At 44.3% G+C, this 21,996-nt stretch overlaps 1 protein-coding gene across 5 annotated transcripts in view; it reads left to right on the forward strand.

Moving 5' to 3' along the window:
• The window catches only part of CAST (calpastatin), a 68,045-nt gene that overhangs the window by 12,518 nt on the left and 33,531 nt on the right, over positions 1-21,996 (forward strand). For 4 of the 5 annotated variants that reach the window (XM_074165849.1, XM_074165847.1, XM_074165850.1 and 1 more), the window contains exon 3: positions 5,696-5,767. In XM_074165849.1, the coding sequence (XP_074021950.1) occupies positions 5,696-5,767 (72 nt within the window). Of the gene's footprint in view, positions 1-5,695; positions 5,768-14,316; positions 14,704-21,996 lie in introns of those variants that run through there. The other variant, XM_074165851.1, reaches the window with a different exon arrangement.

Consider the following 21,996-nt stretch of genomic DNA (forward strand, 5'->3'; position numbering starts at 1 on the left):
TTTATTTTAAAGTGTATTGTTTGTTTTTTTCCCCCTGCACCGAGTGCCCGGGGTCTGAGTAGAGGGGTTCAAAGGAGTACGGCACCGGCTTGTTTGCCCGTCTTCCTTTTCTGTTTTGGTTCTTCTTTGGCTAAGATGCAACAGGTAGTTGAAAAATAACATTATTTCAGTTAAATTATGATACTTGTTGGGAGCTGTTGTGATGTGAAGCTCTTCCTGCCATAGGAAGAAATAGAGTGTGATTGCTGCTCAAGGAATTTTCAAATGAGAGATTGAAAGCTGGAGGCTGAAATGCTGCTTATGGTCGTTAAAAGCATTTACAGAACAGAGATTGCATCTTCTTTCCTCATGTGGTACTTTTTTCTTAACTGTACCATATGCATTCTCATTTCAATAGTATAATGAACACTTGAATGTTTTAGTCCAATATGAACATTTAATCCATATTTCTAGACACCACTCTTAAAGCATGTCTTCACTCGGAAAATCTTAATATCATAGGGATGTGTATTTTGTCTCCCCTTTGTTAAACATGGGGGAATTAATATTCCACTCTGAAACAGTGTTCTGGGTTTTTGTTTTGAAGCCACAGCTAATAATGGAGAGTAGATTATGAGTACCTGTGTGCCACAGCTTTTATTCCTTCACACGTGGTTCTGTACAGGCTCTTGATTCTTCTAATTAATTTCATAAAGAAGCTGTGCTATGATAATTGATTAGCTCTGTTATTACCAGGTTGGGAAGCGAGGTGTGAGTTCAGCTGTGAGGTGATTCTCCAGATGATTGTGTCTGAGACTGTCACAGAAAAAAAATGCTTATCTACTTCTTGGGGAGGAGGGGGGGAAGAATCTGTTCCCAAAGCTCTGATGGATCTGTTCATAAAGGGTGATGGAGCTGGTTTGCCTGCAGGGAGCTTTGTGTTGAGGGTGCTGGGAAGTACAAAACACCATTATTTTAATATGCTTAAAAGAAGGATGCACCCTATAGCCTGATGCGGCCAATTTTTATGCTTTTATGATTGTATTAAGGGGTAGATAGCAAAGAAGTTACTGTTGAAAGATGACCCTGGGAACTGAAAGGTATGACTCTACTTAGCCTGTCGTGGCCAGTATTTGGTAAAGAATACTGATGTGATGTTGTAGCTTAACTTTCCACGTAGCTTATCTCCGGGAAGCCTTTCTCTACTCCAGAAAAGCATTTGTTTGCTTCTTTTTATTCTCTGTCTCCTACCTATACCTGCTGTTCCACTTACTGTGAAACAGAGAAATGCTTGCATTAACATTTTTTCTTGTTTAATTGTTTAACATAAATCCTTGTTCTGAGCATGGACTTATTTCACTCTATTAGTTTTTTGTTCTAGTTCTTACGGGGAGGGGAGGTGGGTGGGAAGGCTAGTCTTGTGCCTGAAATTTTTGAATGTGTTGGTAGGTGTCATAAAAACTCCTACACAACAGTAGGTTATTTGTGGGTTTTCAGAGCTTCATAGTTATCTTAGACATAGTTTAGGTGCCAAGGGTGAGTCCTGAACACCGTGAGGTCCTGAACCAAGGGCTGAGCCTGGGGTGGAAATGGAGAGCTGTGATACTGAGGGCAGATCCAGAATACTGGTTGCTCTTTGGATGTCTGCTCGCTCTTGATAATTTTTTTTTCCTTTTCTTTTTGAAAATGGAAAGGTAGCACTTAAAATTTTGTGTTCCTTCAACAACCTAATAATTTATTTGTTAGTTATAAAGTTGAAGCATTTGTGGATAATGCCTACTACCGAGTCTTTAATACACTACATTCTTTAATGCACTGCGTCAGAGACAAAACCCAAAGTGTTCTGCATCTTGACATTGTCCCTACAAAACTGTAACAAGTCACACCTTTGTCACCTACCCTCAGGAGCATTGTCACCTGGGGCTGGAGACCATTGCTTGAATGAAAAATGTTCATTGTAATGGGGGTTGCGGGGTGTGCGAAAGGAGAGCGTCAGCTCTTTTAAGGGTGTCTGGTCAAAGGAGCCATAAGAAGAAACTACAGAGGCAGACCTGACCGATGTAGGATGAGGGAGGCTGTGAAAGGAGCACATCTGGTTGGTGGCACGAGTTGGACATGTGGAGCGTGAGGATGTTTATCATTTCAGCTGGGAGGGTAAGGAAAGGGAGGGAGACAGATGTGCAGAGACATAAAACCTGAGCAATTACTGTCAACAAAGGCAACAACCAGAAACAAACCTGGTTAGCCCCAGTAGTGGTCGTGCTCTCTGGAAGCTGCAGCAAACCAGAACCTTGCAGCTGGTGAGGCTGGAACCAAGGGTCCGGGGTGTTGGAGAGGGTCGATGGGATGGTGCCAGCTGATGGGACAATGTGCAGGGTCACAGGATGCCTGGTGCTGGCGGGGGCGAGTGTCTGTGTCCTCTCCAAACTGTATGTGTGTGTGTGTATTCACTGGCAAACCTGAAGCTGGACCAGCGAGACCTTGGTCTGGGCAGGGGTGTCAGGCGGGCAGAGGGTCTGTGCAGGTTTTGGGGGGACCCAGGAGTGTGGGGTGCCCGTGGGACATATATGCGAGCGCCGTGTGTTGGCATTGAGCAGCGAGTTGGGCCAGCCAGCGAGCAGGGGGCTCTGGGGTCCAGATGTTGTCCCAAATCTGGGCTCTTCATCTGGGGTGCAAAGAGCTTATCCCCCCCAGAGCCAAGAGGTGTGTTTATTGATGCCTGCGCAGAGCTGGGCGCTGGGTGGGAACTCCCCAAAGGCAGCTCACCTCGGCTTGTACACTGTAAGCTTTGAGACTGGAAAAAACCCACTCACTGCCACACTGCACTGCTCACTGGCGGCTCATCTTGTCACAAGAAGCTCCTCTTGGCTACTCGTATTCTCGTTTCGAATTAAAGATACAGAACATTCCTAAATCACTGCGCATGCTCTGTGAGTAGGGTCTCATTTAGGACGTGACTAGCCCAAGATGTGGAGGTGGGGCTTTCTCATCATAATGAGCTCTGTTCACCTACAGGACGCATACTTTTTATTTTCACCACTTTGTAACCGCCAGCAACCTTGCAGTTTTAAGGGATTGCTCCATTTTCCCTGAGTTTGGTTCCTTGTGCCTTTTTGCTGCTACAGCCTGGTACAGCTCAGCCGCTCCCTCTGATTGCAGGGTCCTGCACCTGGGACGTGGCAACCCCAGGCACAAATACAAGTTGGGTGGAGAATGGCTGGAGAGCAGCCCCGAGGAGAAGGACTTGGGAGTGCTTATGGATGAGAAGCTCAACATGAGCAGGCAGTGTGCACTGGCAGCCCAGAGAGCCAACCGTGTCCTGGGCTGCATCAGGAGAAGTGTGGCCAGCAGGTCTCGCGAGGTGATTCTGCCCCTCTACTCTGCGCTCGTGAGACCCCTCCTGGAGTAGTGTGTCCAGCTTTGGAGTCCTCAACACAGGAAGGACATGGACCTGTTGGAACGGGTCCAGCGGAGGGCCACGAGGATGATCAGAGGGATGGAGCACCTCTCCTATGAAGACAGACTGAGAGAGCTGGGGTTGTTCAGCCTGGAGAAGAGAAGGTTCCGGGGAGACCTTATAACAGCCTATCAATACCTGAAGGGAGCCTACAGAAGAGCTGAAGAGGGACTCTTTGTCAGGAAGAGCGGTGACAGGACAAGGGGCAATGGTTTTAAATTGGAAGAGAAGAGATTTAGATTAGATATAAGGAAGAAATTCTTTACAGTGAGGGTGGTGAGGCACTGGAACAGGTTGCCCAGGGAAGTTGTGGATGCCCCATCCCTGGAAGTGTTCAAGGCCAGGCTGGATGGGGCTTTAAGCAACCTGCTCTAGTGAGAGGTGTCCCTGCCCATGGCAGGGGGGTTGGAACTAGATGATCTTTAAGGTCCTTTCCAACTCTAGCCATTCTATGATTCTATGATTCTATGATTGCCCAAGGTCTTGTCTTCCTCAGCCACATCCCTTCTGCTCTGCCTTCACCACGGGCAGGGGTGCCGCGGGGACAGCGGGACCGTGCCGGTGCTGGGGGACCTGTGACTCTGCATCCACAGAGGAGGGGATGGGGCTGGGGGTGCTGCTCTGTGATGAGGGTCCTGCCTGTGGGTGCTGCTGTCAGCACAGGTGTCCATGTCCAGTCTGCCTGTCTGTCTGCCTCTGGAATATTGGCTTGGCTTTGCTGCTGGCTGAACCTGCAACCACATCCCTCAGCCTGGGCAGAGACCCCCTGGGCGATGGGCTGGGCTCCCGCAGCTGGGCAGGTCCCTACTGGGCAGTACTGGTCTGTATTGGGCAGCAATGGACTTGAGCAGCCATGCAGGAGGGTCCTGGGCCAGAGCGGCTGGAGGAGACAGCCACATTCCTAGCATCCCTTTAACAGGAAAAGTCACTAATACACTTTGGTTTTGCATCATACTGTGAAGTCTTAACTGGACATTTCCAGGGTGGCCAATGCTAAGTGGAAATCCTCGATGTAAATATCCCACTTTGTGTCATTCTGTGCCATAGGGCCACGTTTTTGTGACGTTAATCTTAGGTAAATGGCCACAGAGAGGGGATCCGATGCCCCAGAATCTGCCCAGGTGCTATACAGTTGTAAGTCCTATTTATTTTCCAAGCCACAGATTAAGCTGTATTGAGTGTAAGGATCCTTTTTGGAGTTCGTCCTTTTGGGAAGAAGAAACAGCCTGATTGTTTTTGGGGAGGGAGGCCAAGATGCCTCTTCAGTGAATTGTTTTTTTTTTAGGAAACCAACTGGGGGTTGGCTGTTGAATGTGCAGCTTTATTCTTGGGAGATACTCTCCTGGTGTTTGGAGATGAATCTGGAAGAGAACTGGAGGTGGGAATTACCTGAATGCCAGAGGTCTCCCAGTCTGTTCAGCAGCCAGTGTCCCGTCAGTTGGAAACTGGTGCTTCTGAGTTTGTGTCCAAGTGTGCTGGTTGTGTCTCTGATCATTCCCTGCTTGTGGAGAGTAATTAAAGTGTGAACACTTTAGTAGAGCTGTGAGTCTTGAGCTTCCACTTATTAGAGAAAATTAATAAGTCTTAAACATCTGCTGCCTCCAAAAATCTGATGCTTTTTGCTGTGTTCATTAATAATGGCTTATTTTCCCAGCATTCATTAGATGAGATTTCAGATATCGCTGCGGTACTTAGTGGTACTTGCTAATAATTACATTGCATTGGCTGAAAATTGGAAGTTCAACGGGGATGTCATGGTTTTGTTTCAGTTGCAAGGATATTTACTAACTAGAAAAGCCATCTTCTTGCCCTTAGCTTTGTATGTTTGCTTCCTTAACTGAGCTGTGATGTTACCTTCTGTGTTGTCATTCCCGTTATGTCTGTACATCCATCGCTCACCCATTTATTTTCATTGATACTTTTCATTAAAGTATATATGGTTACTGTTGCTTTAACTGTTGATTAAAACAGAGCCGTTCTGCCACAGGAAATAGCACAGATTTATATATCACGCATAAAACAGTACGAGAGAACTCAGCCTAGTCTGGGAGGGGCAAAACTGTCTGAAATGAGCCTGTGTGAATTAAAGTTACATAGGAGAATTTATTTTGTGGATGATTTGCCTTGTATAAAATGTCCTAATGGACTTTTTGGTGTACTTTTTTTTTTTTTTAGACTATTTTTTTGTTTACATTTTTACTTAGCTTTTCTTTTTCTTCATCAATATTTCTGATGTTTATTATGTTTTGTATTTTGTAGAAGAAACCAGGAGGTGCTAATGTCAGCCAGCCCCCCAAAACACAGACAAGTGGAGCACCTTCTGCTGTTAAGGTAATGCACGCTTAAGCACATGGTCTCTTTTAAAAGTGAAGAGAATATGGTATGACTTCATCCCCTGCAGTGGGACAGAATACGGTTTGTTTGCCAGCATTCAGCAGCACTGTGATGCTCTGGAATCATAGTGAATCGAAGTGAAAGAGGAACACACGTCTGCAGAATGCTTGCCTTGATTTATTGAGGAAATAGACTTGGTAACATTCTCCCCTGTCATGTGCTCTGTGTTAGTCTCCTAGATATTTTAAAAACCCTGGTCCCACTGATACCAGTGGCAAACTTCATTTGACTTAGGGGACTATGGTCCTTTTTTCACCTTTAGTTTTTATTTGTATGTTTGGATTGTGTTTACTTGGTGGGACCCGATGAGAGCGAAGCACTGGTGACTCTCTTTGCTTTCGTAGCCCCTGGAGCAGTTCAGTCGCTCAGGAATTTAGTGTAAGAGGCATTACAAAGATGGCTCGCACAGGAGTGCAGCTGATACCCCCTGAAGAGAAGCAGGGATCACATTAAGTGTGCTCAGGTCTTGCAGAATATTGAAAAAGGACATTGAAAATACCGTTTGTGATGGTGGTCACCCATGAACTGATGCCTGCAGTTGGTAATCGCTGTTTGGTACATATTTGCCATGGATGAGTGGAATGCACCTCACTCAAAAAGAGAGAAGCCACAATATGTTTTATTGAGGTAAAATAGTAATTTGACAGTTCAATAAGTTTGATGGAATTAAAAAAGTTTTAACAGTGTTTTGACAATGTTCAATAGGATTGATGGCTAGATTCACTTTATAATTACTGCATGGAAGGAACATAAAAAGGAAGATTGAGTTAGAGTCAAGGTAGAATGGCTCACACGTAGACCAGAGATGCAGAGTAAAGAGGGCCCACGAGGTTCAGGGTGGACTCCCCCTGCTTTCTAAACTCTTTTTGGAGCCTCGGTGCAACTGGATCCAGTCTTAATCTCAGACTTGAACAGCGGTTTATGTCCAGTGGAATTATCTGTACAATGCTTAATAATAATATTAACTATACGGATTAGTAATGTTTCATAGTGTTAATAGTCACTGATGGAGGACCTGTTGCAGGCGGGGGATCCCTTGTGGGTAAGGAAGGATCTCTGAGTCTCAAATCAGGAATCTCAAGCCTTGAGAGGATCCCTGTTCCAGGGGAGTCCCTTGGCCTGCAGAACTGCTGCCCTTCAGGGAGAGCTGCAACTCGGCCCATCCCCATGGCAATATTTGGAGTGAAATAGTTGGTTGCTGGTCAATAGTATAGACAAGATATATGTCTTGGAATCAGGGAATCACAGAATGGTTTGGGTGGGAAGGGACCTTAAAGCCCCCTCAGTGCCACCCCCTGCCCTGGGCAGGGACACCTCCCACCAGAGCAGGTTGCTCCAAGCCCCCTCCAACCTGGCCTTGAACCCCTCCAGGGATGGGGCAGCCACAGCTTCTCTGGGCAACCTGGGCCAGGCTCTCACCACTCTCACAGCAAAGAACTTCTTCCCCACATCTCATCTCCATCTCGCCTCTTTCAGTGTCAAACCCTTCCCCCTCCTCCTAGGGCTCCCCTCCCTCATCCAGAGTCCCTCCCCAGCTTTCCTGGAGCCCCTTGAGGGACTGAAGGGGCTCTAAGGTCTCCCTGAAGCCTTCTCTTCTCCAGGCTGAACCCCCCAACTCTCTCAGCCTGTCCTCCTAGCAGAGGGGCTCCAGCCCTCCCAGCATCTCCGTGGCCTCCTCTGGCCCCACTCCAACAGGTCCATGTCCCTCTGATGTTTGTGGCCCCAGAGCTGGAGGCAGCACTGGAGGGGGGTTCTCCCCAGAGCGGAGCAGAGGGGCAGAATCCCCCCCTTGCCCTGCTGGCCACACTGCTGGGGATGCAGCCCAGGATGCGGGGGGTTTCTGGGCTGCCAGCACACGTTGATGGGTCATGTTGAGCTTCTCACCTATCAACACCCCCAAGTCCTTCTCCTCAGGGCTGCCCTTTCTTTCTTTCAATGCTTTTGTCCATCATTAAAGACAGCCCAGCGTTTTTCTTGCTTTTCTCTCCATTCCTTGCAGTTTGCCAGGGCCTTTCACCTGCTGGTTTAGCTGGATGTAGTTGTCCATATGTAGTTCCTGTGACACCTGTACAGCGCGGTATGGTCTGGAGTATAATATTGCTGCATATCTGTCACCAGCTGCATAGTCCCAGGGAAGTTCACGTCTAATTTCCTAACTAAGACATCTTTAAGGCTTTTTTCTGTGTGGGCAAGATCCAATTTCTGCAGATGCTGTCAAGCATAAGAGCTGGAAGGTGGGGTCATGAAAATAATGCGAAGTAATGTAATCACCAGGAATTGCTTTCTATTAGGTTATGGCAACCTTGGCTACATATTTCATTCAGTACTTGGTGCTTCTCCAGCTTCTGTGACATTGCAAAATATTTGTTGGTAAAGATTACGTACTATGAAAATACTTACCTCATGCTGGCTGATTTTGACTCTTTATTAATAGCTATTTTAAGTTTAACCTTCTTACTTCTCACTTGGTCATGACTACCTTTCTTCAATTAGACTAAACTTTCTGTTAATTATATCTTCTAGTTTTAACAATCTCTTGCAATCCTGTAACGTTATTTAAAATAGAGCGAAACTTGGAGATTATTGTTCTGTTCTTGTAGTTTTTGCCACCTGTGCTTTTTTAAGCCGTTTGGCTATCTGTGTTCATTTCTGCCTTCCTTTTTGTCTCTAAACATACCTATTCAAAAGAAAACATTATCAGGGATTATTTTTTTTTTACAGCAATTTTACAGGAGAGGAAGTATTTCTTGAAAAGGCAAGGCAGACTTTTCTCTTTTGCTGCAAAAATAGACAAAAATCTTTTAATGAAGTCAAAAATATTCAACGAGTTTTTAGAGAACTTTGGAACTGCTGTTTCTTCCTCTATTTTTTCCCCTGCTGTAGCTTTAATGTCTGGTGTGAAAAATAACTTCTGATTCCTTAATCGTTTTGTTGACCGATGATACTTTTCATTAATGTACCTTATCCCCAATAAATTTCTAACCTCTTTGAGGAGTCGGGTGAGGTGGGGGCAGTTGAGCTGGGGCAGTTAGGCTGCCCAGCTGGAGCTGTTCCATTTTTTAACCTACTCTTACCCTATGGTGAAACCACTTACCCTAAATTGAAAGGCCAGAGGGGGTTTTGCTGCCCCCTATATTATGGCCTAAATAATTTTTTCTTCATTTAGCAAGTAATATGAACTGATGGTGTGTGCTCTGGTTGGGTTGCCTGTATTTCTGAGTTTAAGAGGCATGACCTTGTGTGTGATGAATGCTCCTCGTTGCCTCATGCCTGGCTAATGGGTGGGTAGTTTAATTTTCCCATGATGGTATCCTGCAGCGTGGGCTGCTCCTGGGAGCAAGCACTTACACAGTGCCAGGCAGGTATCCGAGATGCCCTTCTCTGCGCCTGAATTTTATCCCTGCGCTCTTTATGGTTTCTCTCCGAAGTTCCTGGTGTTGCAGCCAGCATTCACTCACCGCTGCTGCTCAGCGCTGTCTTACAGGCATTTTATCCAGCTGCACATGCGTCCCTATGGTATAAGGAGTAAGTGCCGCCTCTCCTGTCCCCTCGCTTTCGTATCTGTACGGCTTCTGCGTTCTCTGCGTTAAGGGAGTTTAATCAGCAATCTCAATGTGCCCGGTTTCTGCATGACTCAAATCCAAATGAGTAATTTAAAGATATTTAGCTGAAACAGATGTTCTGGCTTCTTTGTATCTATCTATCACAAGGTTGACTTTCCTTTTTTGATGTGAAATCCTGTTCAACTATTATTTTGTACCGGCGTCTTTTCAGTAAGCATGTGCCTTGAAGCCTGTTGGATAAACGGGTTGAGCAGTTAAGATTCGAGTAAGGTTATAATTAGCAGGAATATATAGTGGTTGCTCATGAGCAGCCTCTTCGGTGTATACGTTAACTGCACAAACACACACTTAATGTATACATTCAGGTGCACAGACCAGAAGGCGGTTGCTACTGTGACGCGCAGGCAGCAGCGAGGAGGAAAAGCTGAATTAACCTCCTTCCTCTGCAGGAGGTGTCCCAACAGCCCCGCTATGTTTTTTTTCACAGCCTTTTAAGTTGTTTTTGCCAGTTCCATGGCCAACAGGAAGGCCAATTTCTAGCTCAGTGTTCAATCATAGCTATTAATAGAAGGCACTAATACTTGGACACAGCTGGATGCAGCTATCTTCCTTGCATCTTTGTGTTCTTATATGGTAATTCTGTTGATACCAAATGAAGTTTTGCTGCTTTTTATGTAACAGGTTTTTTGACATTGCTCTTAATGTGTTCTTAATGAGTAATAATTTTCTTTTTGTTGCTGGCTGCTATAGCTTAGTGAAGTCAGAATGTTTGTCCATATTATTTTGATGGACAATTTATTGGAGCAGTGCTGGAAGAATTCAACAACAGTGGAAATTCAGTAAGAACTATTTTTATTCCAGACTTGGCTAGTTGCAAATATTTTCAGAGAAAACTGCTCGATCTTAATGATTTAAGAAATTTAAGGTTAGTTACTTTCAGCTGTTTCAACTGGCATCCAAATTAACAGTTTTAAAGGTGGATTTGATCTGCTTGAGCAGCAGACAGGAAAACAAGAAGGAAAAAAAAAAAAGACCAATTACTAAATATCTTTGAGTAAAGTCCCTACTATTTCTGCAGCAGGCTGGGAATTCTGTCACAAGTTTATCGAGAGTGTCATGAGGAGTAATTCCTGCTGTGAGTATATTTGCTGGGATGTTTTTTTCTGCTACATACCTTACTTTAGTTGTCCCTAAATTTTTATTTTGTGAGCTTTGCATTGACCCCTTACTGTGAAGGAAGGCATTTTTGAGTAGAAGGCATCTGAAGTCACAGTAATGATTGGGAATGTCCACGGAAATGCATAAATTTATTTCTGTGTTGCCAGTCATGTTGTGAAGGCTGGAAAGGCTATCTCTAGTTTTTGAGGTTATTCAGAAAAAATATTTAAATGAGCTGTCTGATAACCTCCTTTTCGTGCTCTCCTTAGAGTTAGTGTCTCTCTTGGTGCACAGATCCTCAATGTATCGGTGTTTTGCAACGAGACTGCAGCAAAGGACGGGGCTGTTCCTGCAAGTTGCCCCCAGAGCTGCTGCCAGCACGTGAAAACCACGAGAGCTGTGTCTGTGTGCAGAACAGTGTGGTTTTCTTGGTAGCCCAGGCATGCTAAAAATAGACCAAAACATGGGAAATTGGAAGCTGCAGGAGCATAGAAGCTGCCTCCTGGCCCCATCCTCTCGTTTGAAAAGTGGGGCTGTAGAAGAAGCCTCTGACCTGGAGCCCATTGCAAAAGTTAAAACTTATAAAGATATGCATCGGTCAAAATTACACGATCATTTAAAAAAAAGATAATTCTGTGCTTCACTCAAAAAATGGGATATTTTCCTCTTCAGTCTGTGTTGTATTTTTGGGTGTTTTCCCCTTTCTACTTCCCTTCTAGGGCCGCCTTTTGTTTCTTGTTCCCTGGAGATAAAGGGCGATCTGGAGGCTGTTACGAAAAAATGGCTGAAGGGTTTGTTAGTGCCATGGGGCTTTTCCTTAAAAAAGTAAAACATACTAACCCCCCTCCATACTGCAGCTTTTGATAATTTGATTCTATAGTAAAAAAAAAAATAAAAAATTTAGGATCAGGTCACTATTGGTATTTCAAGAAGCACCTTTTAATTTCTGAATTAATATGAAATATTTGGATTTGTTATGCTTCAAAATAGGCCTAATCAGTCAAGTTCCAGTGGCCTTGACTGGTCCAACCATCTCAATTTCTTCTGATTCATAACATTTATGTACTCGGGGAGCCTGGATGATCAGTCCAGATTCAGGGAGGGGGTGTCCCATGAACTTCTAATGAAAATGTCAGCCTTGTTGAGGGGAAATGGGCAGGTTCCTTCTACCCTACCAGTGCTCCCGACTGGAGAGGTGGGAGAGGAGCCGGAGGTGGGGCGTCCTTGCTGCCGGCTGGGGAGCGCCCAGGGCTGGGCCAGCACCTCCCCAAAGCCAAAACCGGGGCCAGGAACAGGCGCCTCCCGGCATTCCTGCTGGAAACAGGAGGCACACCTCTACCAAGTAAGTGATCTATTCCTGCTGGCTTTGCTTCCCTACTGCCTCTGCTTTGGGGTAATTTGCAGTGAGTTCAGTTTCTTTTTTCTCTCCCCCACCCCCCCGTCTCTCTTCCGGGAGTTTTGTGGGCTGAAATACCACAAGCTGCTGACTTCCGATGTGATCCTGTCATCGGCAGGCTCGGAGCATGCCAGAGCTAGCTGTGTGTAGTGAACTGGCTTTTAAAATTAATGTAACGTGGTGGGAACAGTCTCTTTGGGCACCGTGTAAGGCTGCGTGTTTTGCGCGTTACACAACGAGTGGTTTACATGACAAAAGCCGCCTTGAAGAAGAGAGGAATGAGGAAGAGCGGATTTTTAAAGTACTGTCTAAGTTGTTCTGTATTTATATTTTTTGTTTAAGTTTTTTGGGTTTTTTTTTTTTTTGTTTTGTTTTTGTTTTGTGTTGGTTTGGTTCTTTTTCCATTGCTCACAGCCCACGCTGTTCTTGCTTCAGAAACTCATGGAATATTTTTGGCAAACAAATGCAGAGCTTGTTATGCCTGTGTCACGTACAGAATATTGCGCAGTCAGGGTGTGGGGATCTGTAGGAGCGGTTTCGTGGTTGAAGTGTGCTTAGGTATCAATACCTTACCAACAGCAAGAGTTTATTATACCTGATACCTAAAATATGCTGAAATACCAGTTACACTAAACATATGGGAAAAGAATAATGCTTTTCAATAAATTGTATATTACTGTTCTTTCTGTAGTAGTAGAAACCAGATAGGTAGGTGTTGCTTAGGTTAGGCCACTGTTTGATTTTTGTTACTGGTATACTTACTCCTTCTCTTTTCTTCTCTGGAGAAAGTGGGAATAGTGTGTTAAATAACACAGAGTCCTTGGACTTTGCAGCGACCTCTGACGAGTTCTTGATCTGTTATCTTCTTTTGACAACTAATTTTCTCAATGTTTTATTTTTTTTAATTGACATAAAACACGCTGTGTAAAACAGTGCTTTCTTCTGCATAAGGCATTTTCTTTTGTGCACTAATATACTTGTTACTGTCAGCCTCTTGTATAAAACAGTGCTTTTTTTTTTTTTAATGGGAGCGATTAGATACATGAGGTATGTGGAGCTTGCAGAAAATTCTGCTGCTGGTCCGGGAGTGTCACAGACACATCCCTCGGCCTGTGTTTCTCACAGCTCTGGTTCTGCACCTTCAGAGGACGCTCCCAGCTTGAAATCCAGGCAAAGTTGTGTTTCCCCGAAGGTGGTGGCTCTTGGGGGACTGGGAACGGGGCTGGGGGAGAAATGTCCCTCCAGAAAGGAAAGAAATAGCTTTTTCCAGTGAGTTGGTCTTCCGTGTATTCATTCTCATTGTTTCCACGCCTGTTTTCTTTGGAGGGGGGGAGGAACCTGCACTCACGAAAGCTTGGGGCTTTGTCCAGAGTCTCTTCTCCCAAAGTAAGAACCTCGTAGCGAGGCAGGGAGGCCGGTGGCCTTGTGGGCTCCTCGGGAGCTCTTTCAGACTCGGAAACCTTCCCTCTTCTTGAGCCCTGTGCCTGCCCTTATCCCTTGCTTAGGAGAAGTGCTTGAACTGACTAGAAAACTCACATTTTTGATCCCCAGGAAGGAAGCCTCTGTGAGGCAGGACAAGGCCTCAGGAAGGTGGAGATTTTATATTTTTTAGTTGAACAATGATGTGCTTATTCCCCCAGAGCATGCAGAGGGCCCTTATGAATCAATTTTGAGAGATCCTGAGTTAAGAGTCAATGCCAAAGCAAGAAGTGTCCCAATCTGGCTCTTTTTAAGTGGGAATAGTAAAACAATGTTGGCTTTTCTAAAATTATCTAAGAAAAGGTTCCCACCACCCCTAGGTTATGCAGTGTTATGCCTAATTGAATTTTAACAGTAGAGTTCTGTTAAGATTCCTTGATTTGGTGATTCTTGTTTATCCTCCCATCTTATTTTCCATTCATTTTGGTAGCCAACACCCCTGTGACAATGTGTGTGCATCAAGTCATGTGGCTTCACGCATAATATTTTGTTTCTGTATCCTGGGGGTGAAAAATCCAATTTCTAATCCAGAGTATCACTCGTTAGCTCTTGTGGCTGCCAGCTGTCCATTTTCACTATTTTTTAGTTTGATTATTATCAGAAAAATAACCGAGCTCATAACTTTGGAGATCATTTGTCGCGGGGCGAAGTCCCCTCTTACAGAACATTTCTATCTTTTTAAACCCCTCTCTAAAGAGCACAGGTTCTGTTTTAGTTCGCTGTTGCGGTCCCAGCCCTGCCGGGGAGGGCTACGGGCTGTCCCCGCAGAGGAGGTGACACGAGTCCTGGCTGGGGGTGGCTCTGGGTGGCTGGCACCTAATCGCCCGTTTTCCTGGTGTTTCCTTATCAGCTGGCAGTTTGCTGCTGCAGAGAGCGCTTTGGAACCTTCTGGTGTTTAAAACAACAGGCAGTCAGCTGTAGTAATGACAGCTTAATACTGACCGTCTGCAGGGCGCGGGGCAGAAAAAGAGGATTTTGGAGCTATCTATAAAAAAAAAAGGAGAGCTGTGCTGCAGCCACCAGCTCGGGCTCCGCTGGGCAGAGTGGGAACCCGAGAAGAGTGGTGACAGCGCCGATGCCCCGCTGCTAATATTTGAACATGACTGAATGAAAATGAAATCCCAGCCTGTGCCAGCTCATAGGATTTATTGTTGGTGAAAGCAGAGCAGACGAGGTGTCTCTGAGGAAGACAAGACCTCGGGCAATCAGAGAAACCCGGGGTGAAGAGCCAGATTTGGGACAACGCAGTGAGGGGAACAGGAAGTTTCCAAAAGCAGGTAATCAAAGAGCCCATTTTTAGAAGAAATAAGAATGGAGAGTTTAAACAATTTATGAAGTCGGAACTCCTTTCGTGACACTTCTGTGCACCCAGTGAGGGGTTTTACCTGGTGCTCAAAAGTATGTTTTTTCTGAGTATTTTAGCTGAGGGAACTTTTACATTAGGTAACCCATTCTGTGCTCAAGAGGAAATACTGCCATGAATCCTTGTCAAAATGACAATAAAATTAACATTTTTGACAATAAAAAGTATGTTTGAAAATTAAATGGTTTTAATTGCCTAATGCTGTGAGTTGAAAAACTTTTTCCAGTGAAACAGAGCCTGCATTTGGTGCTGGAGAGGTGTAATCTGGACACAAAACTAGAGCTTTCTTACAGTCTTTTCTTTTAACTCCATTTAAAAGAAAGGAGTGTTTTGCCTGTGATACTGCAGTGTTGGTCTGTTTGCAAACAGGCAGGATCTGACAGCAGCAGATGAGCTCTGTTACCCTGCTCGGCGTGGCCTGGCTTTCTTTCCAGATCACTTGCAATATTCCCGAAAGGACATTAAAGAAGAGTTGTCCTTGTGTAGCAAAGGTTATAGAGCGGCAGTTGTGCTACATACTTTAATATAAATAATTTATTTGGCCCACAAATTGAACTGTGTGTATGTAAAGGCTCTTCGTGTTTGAGTATTTGCACGCTGTGTGGCCACCTAGCAACTCTTTTCCTCTGCTTCCAAATGAAGTAAAGAACCATAAAACCCCGCAGAAGCATTGGAGGTATTAACAAATGAATGCACAGCGCTTCTTACTGTCAGCTAGGGGATAGTCCTAAATATTTCTGCATATCCCTAACTTCCTGCGTATAAGTAAGCATAAACTCAGGTGTTGGAAGGTTAAGAAAAGAGTCAAGTGGTACAAAAACTATTTAAAGTCAGTTACAGTCACTGCCATTGGTTCCTTCTTGTTCAAGCATAAAGCTGTTTCAGAGTCTTAATTGTGATTTAATAGTTATTAAAATATAGAAGAATGAACACCAATATTAAGCTTTGGACTTGACGTAGGTTGCTGAAATCAGAAATCTTAAACCAGCCATCTAACCTAAAGGTGGTTTGACAGAGCAATTAGTTTCTAGGTGGTGTGAAGCCTTTCCTACACTGTGCTAAATAAAATACTGATCTTATTCACAGATTGTGCTTGATAACACATGATTTAGTGTGACCCAATTCAAATGCAAATAGGTTATCTCAAAAAACACTGCTTAAAAACCTGTTACTTTACATTTGAGTAGTATGGTTGGTCAGCTTTAGCTGATAGAAAAAAAAGTGCTGATGAGTTTCTTTTCTGTGCCAAAGTGGCAGAAATTTTATTTTAGTAATCAAACCAGAAGAAAACAGGAAGTGTGAGTCTGTGCTATGAAAGTTGCCTGGCTCGATATCCTGCTATCCTCAATAAATTCAGCAGCACTCGAGGCTGTGAGAACGGTTCGCAAGCTAATGAGCTTTTAGGTTTCATGGTTCAAACCTGTCTCTTTAAAAAAAGTCATGTTTTTGTTTCACGAGGAAATGGATTTGTTTATTTCCTGTGTGCTCTTTTAGCATCTCTAAATGATGGCTGATCTTGCTCCTGGGCACAGATTAATCTTTGTTGCAAATACTTATTCTGTGTGATGAGAAAATTGCAGAAGAATAAAATCTGAGGGTTAATCTTTTCCACAGCAGTAACCTTAATCATCTTCTGAGTTGGGTTTTGTCTCTCTGACTTATTGCCATTGACTTTCTGGTCTGGAAGAGAAGCACCAGCGCAGTCCTACTATTTGTTATTAGTTCTACTGTTGATGATAATACTTTAGCTCTACTTCAGTTTATTCTTCACATTTTCTCCGAACTGTGGATGCATATTTGAACACACAATATCTATTTCTAAGTTTCGTAGGTCTAAGGGGGGATGAGTTTATCCCTAAAATTGTTTTCCATATTACCATTGTCAAGTTGTGGGAATTTAAACTAGAATAATAGCAATAGTATTTACATATTTTTAGGCTATATTCACACCTGCTGAGTTCAAGAACAGTAAAAGCACAGGAAGCATCCCTAGAGACAGGGGTTTTGTTTGTTGTTTTTAATGGGTATTTAAAACCACATATATTGAAGAATTGAACCACAAAAGCATGAATTCAACAAACTGCCTCAAATGAATCTTAATACTTACATATTAAATCCCATTTGGTTTGGGTTTGTTTGCTTTATGGCAATCAGTGCAAAGTTGGGGCTTCGCTGAGTGAGGGCTCTAAGGATCTCTGTGCCATCACAACAACAATATTAGCAAAAATTTTACATTTAATTAGAATTTAGCTACAGAAAAGTAGCTGCCCCCCAAGGATTTTTTTCCCCCAGCCCCCTCAGTTGCTCTCATGGGCGTTGGGCTTTGTTTATAACTTGCAAAGTCTGTGAATTTCAATGCTGATAATAGGCTTTAGAAAGGAAAGAGGCAGCCAGTAGTCACATGTGGGAAGGTCACCCATCGGAATCATAGAATCATAGAATCGTCTAGGTTGGAAAAGACCCTTGGGATCATCGAGTCCAACCATCTACCCTACTCTACAAAGTTCTTCCCTACACCATATCCCCCAACACCACATCTAAGCGACTCTTAAACTCATCCAAGGATGGTGACTCAACCACCTCCCTGTGCAGCCCGTTCCAGTGTCTGACCACTCTTTCTGTGAAGAATTTCTTCCTAATGTCCAGTCTAAACCTACCCTGTCGCTATCTCATTCTTTCGCTATTTGCTTGTGAGAAGAGACCAGCACCAACCTCTCTACAATGTCCTTTCAAGTAGTTATAGAGGGTGATGAGGTCTTCCCTCAGTCTCCTCTTCCTCAAACTGAACAGTCCCAGCTCCCTCACTCATTCTTCGTACAATTTATTCTCCAGGCCCTTCACCAGCTTCGTTGCCCTCCTCTGCACTCGCTCCAGCACCTCGATATCTCTCTTGGATTGAGGTGCCCAAAACTGGACACAGTAGTCCAGGTGTGGCCTCACCAGTGCTGGGTACAGGGGCACAATCACCTCCCTACTTCTGCTGGTCACGCTATTTCTAATACAAGCCAGGATGCCGTTGGCTTTCGTGGCCACTTGGGCACACTGCCGGCTCATATGCAGCCGCTTGTCAATTAGAACCCCCAAGTCCTTTTCCGCCAGGCAGCTTTCCAGCCACACTTCCCCAAGCCTGTACCCATGTATGGGGTTGTTGTGGCCCAGGTGCAGGACCTGGCACTTGCCCTTGTTGAAGCTCATACCATTGATTTTGGCCCAATGATCCAACCTGTCTAGGTCTCTCTGTGGAGCCTCCCTGTCCTCATGCAGATCAACACTCCTGCTTAACTTGGTGTCATCTGCGAACTTACAGATGATACGCTCTGTGTCATTATCAAGATCATCAATGAAGATGTTAAACAGAAATGGTCCCAACACTGAGCCCTGGGGAACACCACTTGTGACCGGCCGCCAGCTGGATTTAAATCCATTGAGCACCACTTTTTGGGACCATCCGTACAGCCAGTGCTTGATCCAGCAGATCGTATGCTTGCCCAGGCCATGAGCAGCTAGTTTTTCCACTAGAATTCTATGGGGAACAGTGTCGAATGCTTTTTGAAAGTCCAGGTAGATAATATCCACAGCCTTTCACTCATCCAATATTGAGGATGGTTTAGGAAAGAAATCACGCTGATAACTTCTACAGAGAGATTAACCACAACAGGACAACGCAGCGGCATGCATAGCAGAAATGTTTTATGTAAATATGCCAGTGGCTGAATAATACACAGGTCCTAAGTGAAAACAGTTATTCTGCTATTCCATCTCATTACGTTTTTAATAATAAGCCTCCACAAAATTAACTGAAAGTCTGAAATCTTGGGAAAAAATACTGTTCTCTTGGTTGTGTGTGGTTTCTTTATCTTCCTCTTAAAAACCTGTTGTTTTTTTAACAACTTAATAGAGGAACTATGTATAAGAACAGTAATTATGAAGTAATAGGCTATTTCCAGAATTACTTGGGATGGAAAATGGCACAGAAGCACTCAAATTAGTAATTTTTAACTCAGCTATTACAGATACCATAATAGTAAAATTTATATAGAGAGGCAGTTTCAGTTGTACGTTTTTTTCCAGTTTTAAATTGCTGCATATCTTAGGTGCTGTGTAGCTTTAAATATAGATGTCTGTATATTTATATATCCCAATTTGCACACGCACACACACACACACACACACACACGTGGATATTGACTCAGAGGTGCTGGGGTGGCCTCTGTCTGTCTTCTCTGAGGGCTGCCAGGCCCTTACCAGAGATTTTACCTGCAACAGCTTGAGTGGTGTTTTACACTGAAGTGAAATAACCCGTTATTTTCCACCGTACTCCCCTAAAGAGCATTTGTTGCCCACATCTTACAAACATTGTTAATTAAAGCTTAGTAGCAGAGCCGTTCGTGTAACGAAGGCACCATTTGTAGTCAGGTAGGTTAGGTTTTGCCTTGCGTTACGCAGCTGTGTGGAAGTAACCCTGTAAATTAACAATACTGAAATAATGAAATTGCTGTTTGCTTTCAGGCTGAGAAGCAGCCTCAGCCCATTCGTGTGTGAGGTGTGTAAGCCCAAAAGAGCATGGAGGTGGCTCTTCAGTCCCCTGTTCTAGATCAGCACAGGTAGATCACTCAAAATATTTACCTAAACTGGCCCGAAGGCTACTGGGGCTGGAAGTGCCTGGTTCATCTGGGCACCCTCTGCCATGGAGCAGCTCTTCTCCCAGAAGAAAGGTCTTTGAGCTCTGACTTAAGGGATTTTTTGCTGTAGAATAAGCCAGTTTCTTCTTCTTTTGTCATTATCCTGGCTCAAAACATCAAGAGCCCCCTTGCTTTTCCTGCCACTAAGTCAGTTTTTCTTCCCTTTTTTTCCCCACCTAAAGCTGTCCTCAGATCTTCCTTTATCAACTCTATTGCAGTGTGATGGCCAGACCTGTCCTAGCACTTGACCTAGAGAGGCTCAAGCCAAAAAGATGAAAAGTTATTCCCATATTTTACATTTGTATTTATGTTCTCATGGTAACAAATTTTTTATCTTGAATTCCTCTTTCCTTGGTTGTTTTTGGCAAGAGTATCTCAGCCTGTGGCTTTGTAACCTTACATACTTCTCCCAGTACTGCTGCCTGCCTAGCTTTTGGGTTCTTACGGTGTTACATCCTTCAGCCTACCACCAGCCTGTTGGAAATGCCTTCAGGAGCTCCCTGACACGTTTAGGCTGGAAGCAGGCTGAAAGCAAGCTTTTAACCTAGTGTTAACTCCTAACTTCCCCATTTCATTCAAGAAACTGTCACCTCCAGTACGCTGAGAAGTTGTGATGACAGCACATCCTCCTTTGGGCGTTCACTTGTCCTTGCCCACCAGGCTTATTTCCATGTTTGAGTGCATTGAGTGTTGTGTTGCCTTTATGTGCTTTATTCTTGACCAGTCTGTGGATTCTTACTTATTCTTTTGTCATCTTCTAAGTGTTTCTGTATTGGTTGCTGGTTAAATGTTTTCAGCTTCTATTCTGGCTTTGAAGGAGACCAGCTGGTGTGTTGTGCTCCTTCTAAGGCTGGACAATAACCTTCCTCGCTCTGAAGAATCTTCTCCATGAACTTCCAAAATGTGTAGATTTTGTTGACAATAAGTTGCATATGGGGTAGTTTCAATGATTTCCAGCTTTCTGTAACTGAGAACTCTCATGGATTTCTTCATGAGCTGTTTTACTTTTCCAAATATGCATTTGCATCTAGTTCCCTGAATTGTTAAAATTATTTTCTTTTCATGTTTGTCACATTTACTTTATTTTTCTTTTCCTGTTGCACTTTTCCTTTTACTTCCACATTTCTGGTGTACGCACAGTGAGACCAGATAACCTATTTTTGATAGGCTTTTTTGTTTTGTTTTGTTTTACTAACCCACTTTTTGGCTTTTGTGACTGTTCTGTTTCAACAGCAGTGTGAGGACTGTCCCCCTAATTTGACAAATGAGTTTCTAAGGGTATTCCTTCTCTTACCAAGTTCGATCCTGTGGGGGTGTAACCCCCTTCCCACCCTGGGGCCTCTTGGTACTTGGCACAATTTCCTCCTCGTATAATAATACAATGGACCAGAGCGATCCATAATGGTCTAACGTGAAAGAAAGGTGGAGAGCAACGGACTAGAACACTGCGGCAGCCCCTTGGTGTGCCTGGTTCCCGTGGCTCCTACCCTTTGGAAATAATAACTCATCAATCACTCCTGACAACACATGGATCGTGGCCACGGAGTGCGGGATACCAGGACCTCAGGACCCAGCAAGTTCTGGGCTTGTGTAACCAGTGGAAAGTACCAGAATATTCCATTGTCCGAGCTGGAACAATAGTGGAAAGGTAGCTGGAGAAAGTTGGTGATCTTGGATGCTGTAAGTAGTGGTTCTAGTAAAGACCCTTTGATCTGTTCTGGACCGCAGTGGGCTGTGGCCAGTATCTCCGCTGGGTTGGGACGCTGCTCAGGCTGACGTCTTGAGGATTAGAAGGCCAGGGCAAGTCAACCCCTCTTGAGTCTCAGTCATCGCCTATTGAGGAATGCCAGTGCTGTGTGAATATTTACTCTAAATTTGGCAAAAGGGAAATTTTGACTATAGGCTCTCTTTGATCTGCCTCTCCGTCTATGTGTTTATGATACACACGTCAGCTTCATGGATGTGGATGTTCTTCCATTTGTCCGTTAAAAGGGGCACCTGCTGGCTCCTTAGAGTGGTGCTGTTACAGACCACGGGGGGTATGGGGGTGTGTGTGCTCACTTACAGTCTTTGCCCTTAGGTATAAGCGTTATTTTGAGATCTGTGCTTTTGGTCGCGTATATGTGTATTGATCTGGGATACCTTGTCGTAAGTTAGTGTGAATCTTGTAATCTTCGAACCAGTAGTTAAGTGGCTGTTCAGTTATTTTGTTGAATCAATTTGTAAGACTTTAAATCAGTTAATTATCAAGTGCTGCTAAAATTCAGCCTCTTGATCTACCTCAAATAAATATATTTTGAATCGCTGCTAAATCGTAACCATGTCAAGAATTTCCATCCGCAGCAGATCCTCAGTCTCTTCATCAGCCCATCCTGGAAGGGCATCTTCTAACCGGTGGCTAAGAGCCTTTGAGATCTGTGGGTGGGTTCCTGTGTCTGTCTGTCTGTCCATGCCTGTCCTCCCTGCTGGGTGGGCTGGTGAGAGCATGGGCTGTGATGCTGCTCTCACCCGTCAGCTCTGCGACA

The sequence above is a fragment of the Numenius arquata genome, chromosome Z (genome assembly GCF_964106895.1).
Source record: "Numenius arquata chromosome Z, bNumArq3.hap1.1, whole genome shotgun sequence".
NCBI classification, from domain to species: domain Eukaryota; kingdom Metazoa; phylum Chordata; class Aves; order Charadriiformes; family Scolopacidae; genus Numenius; species Numenius arquata.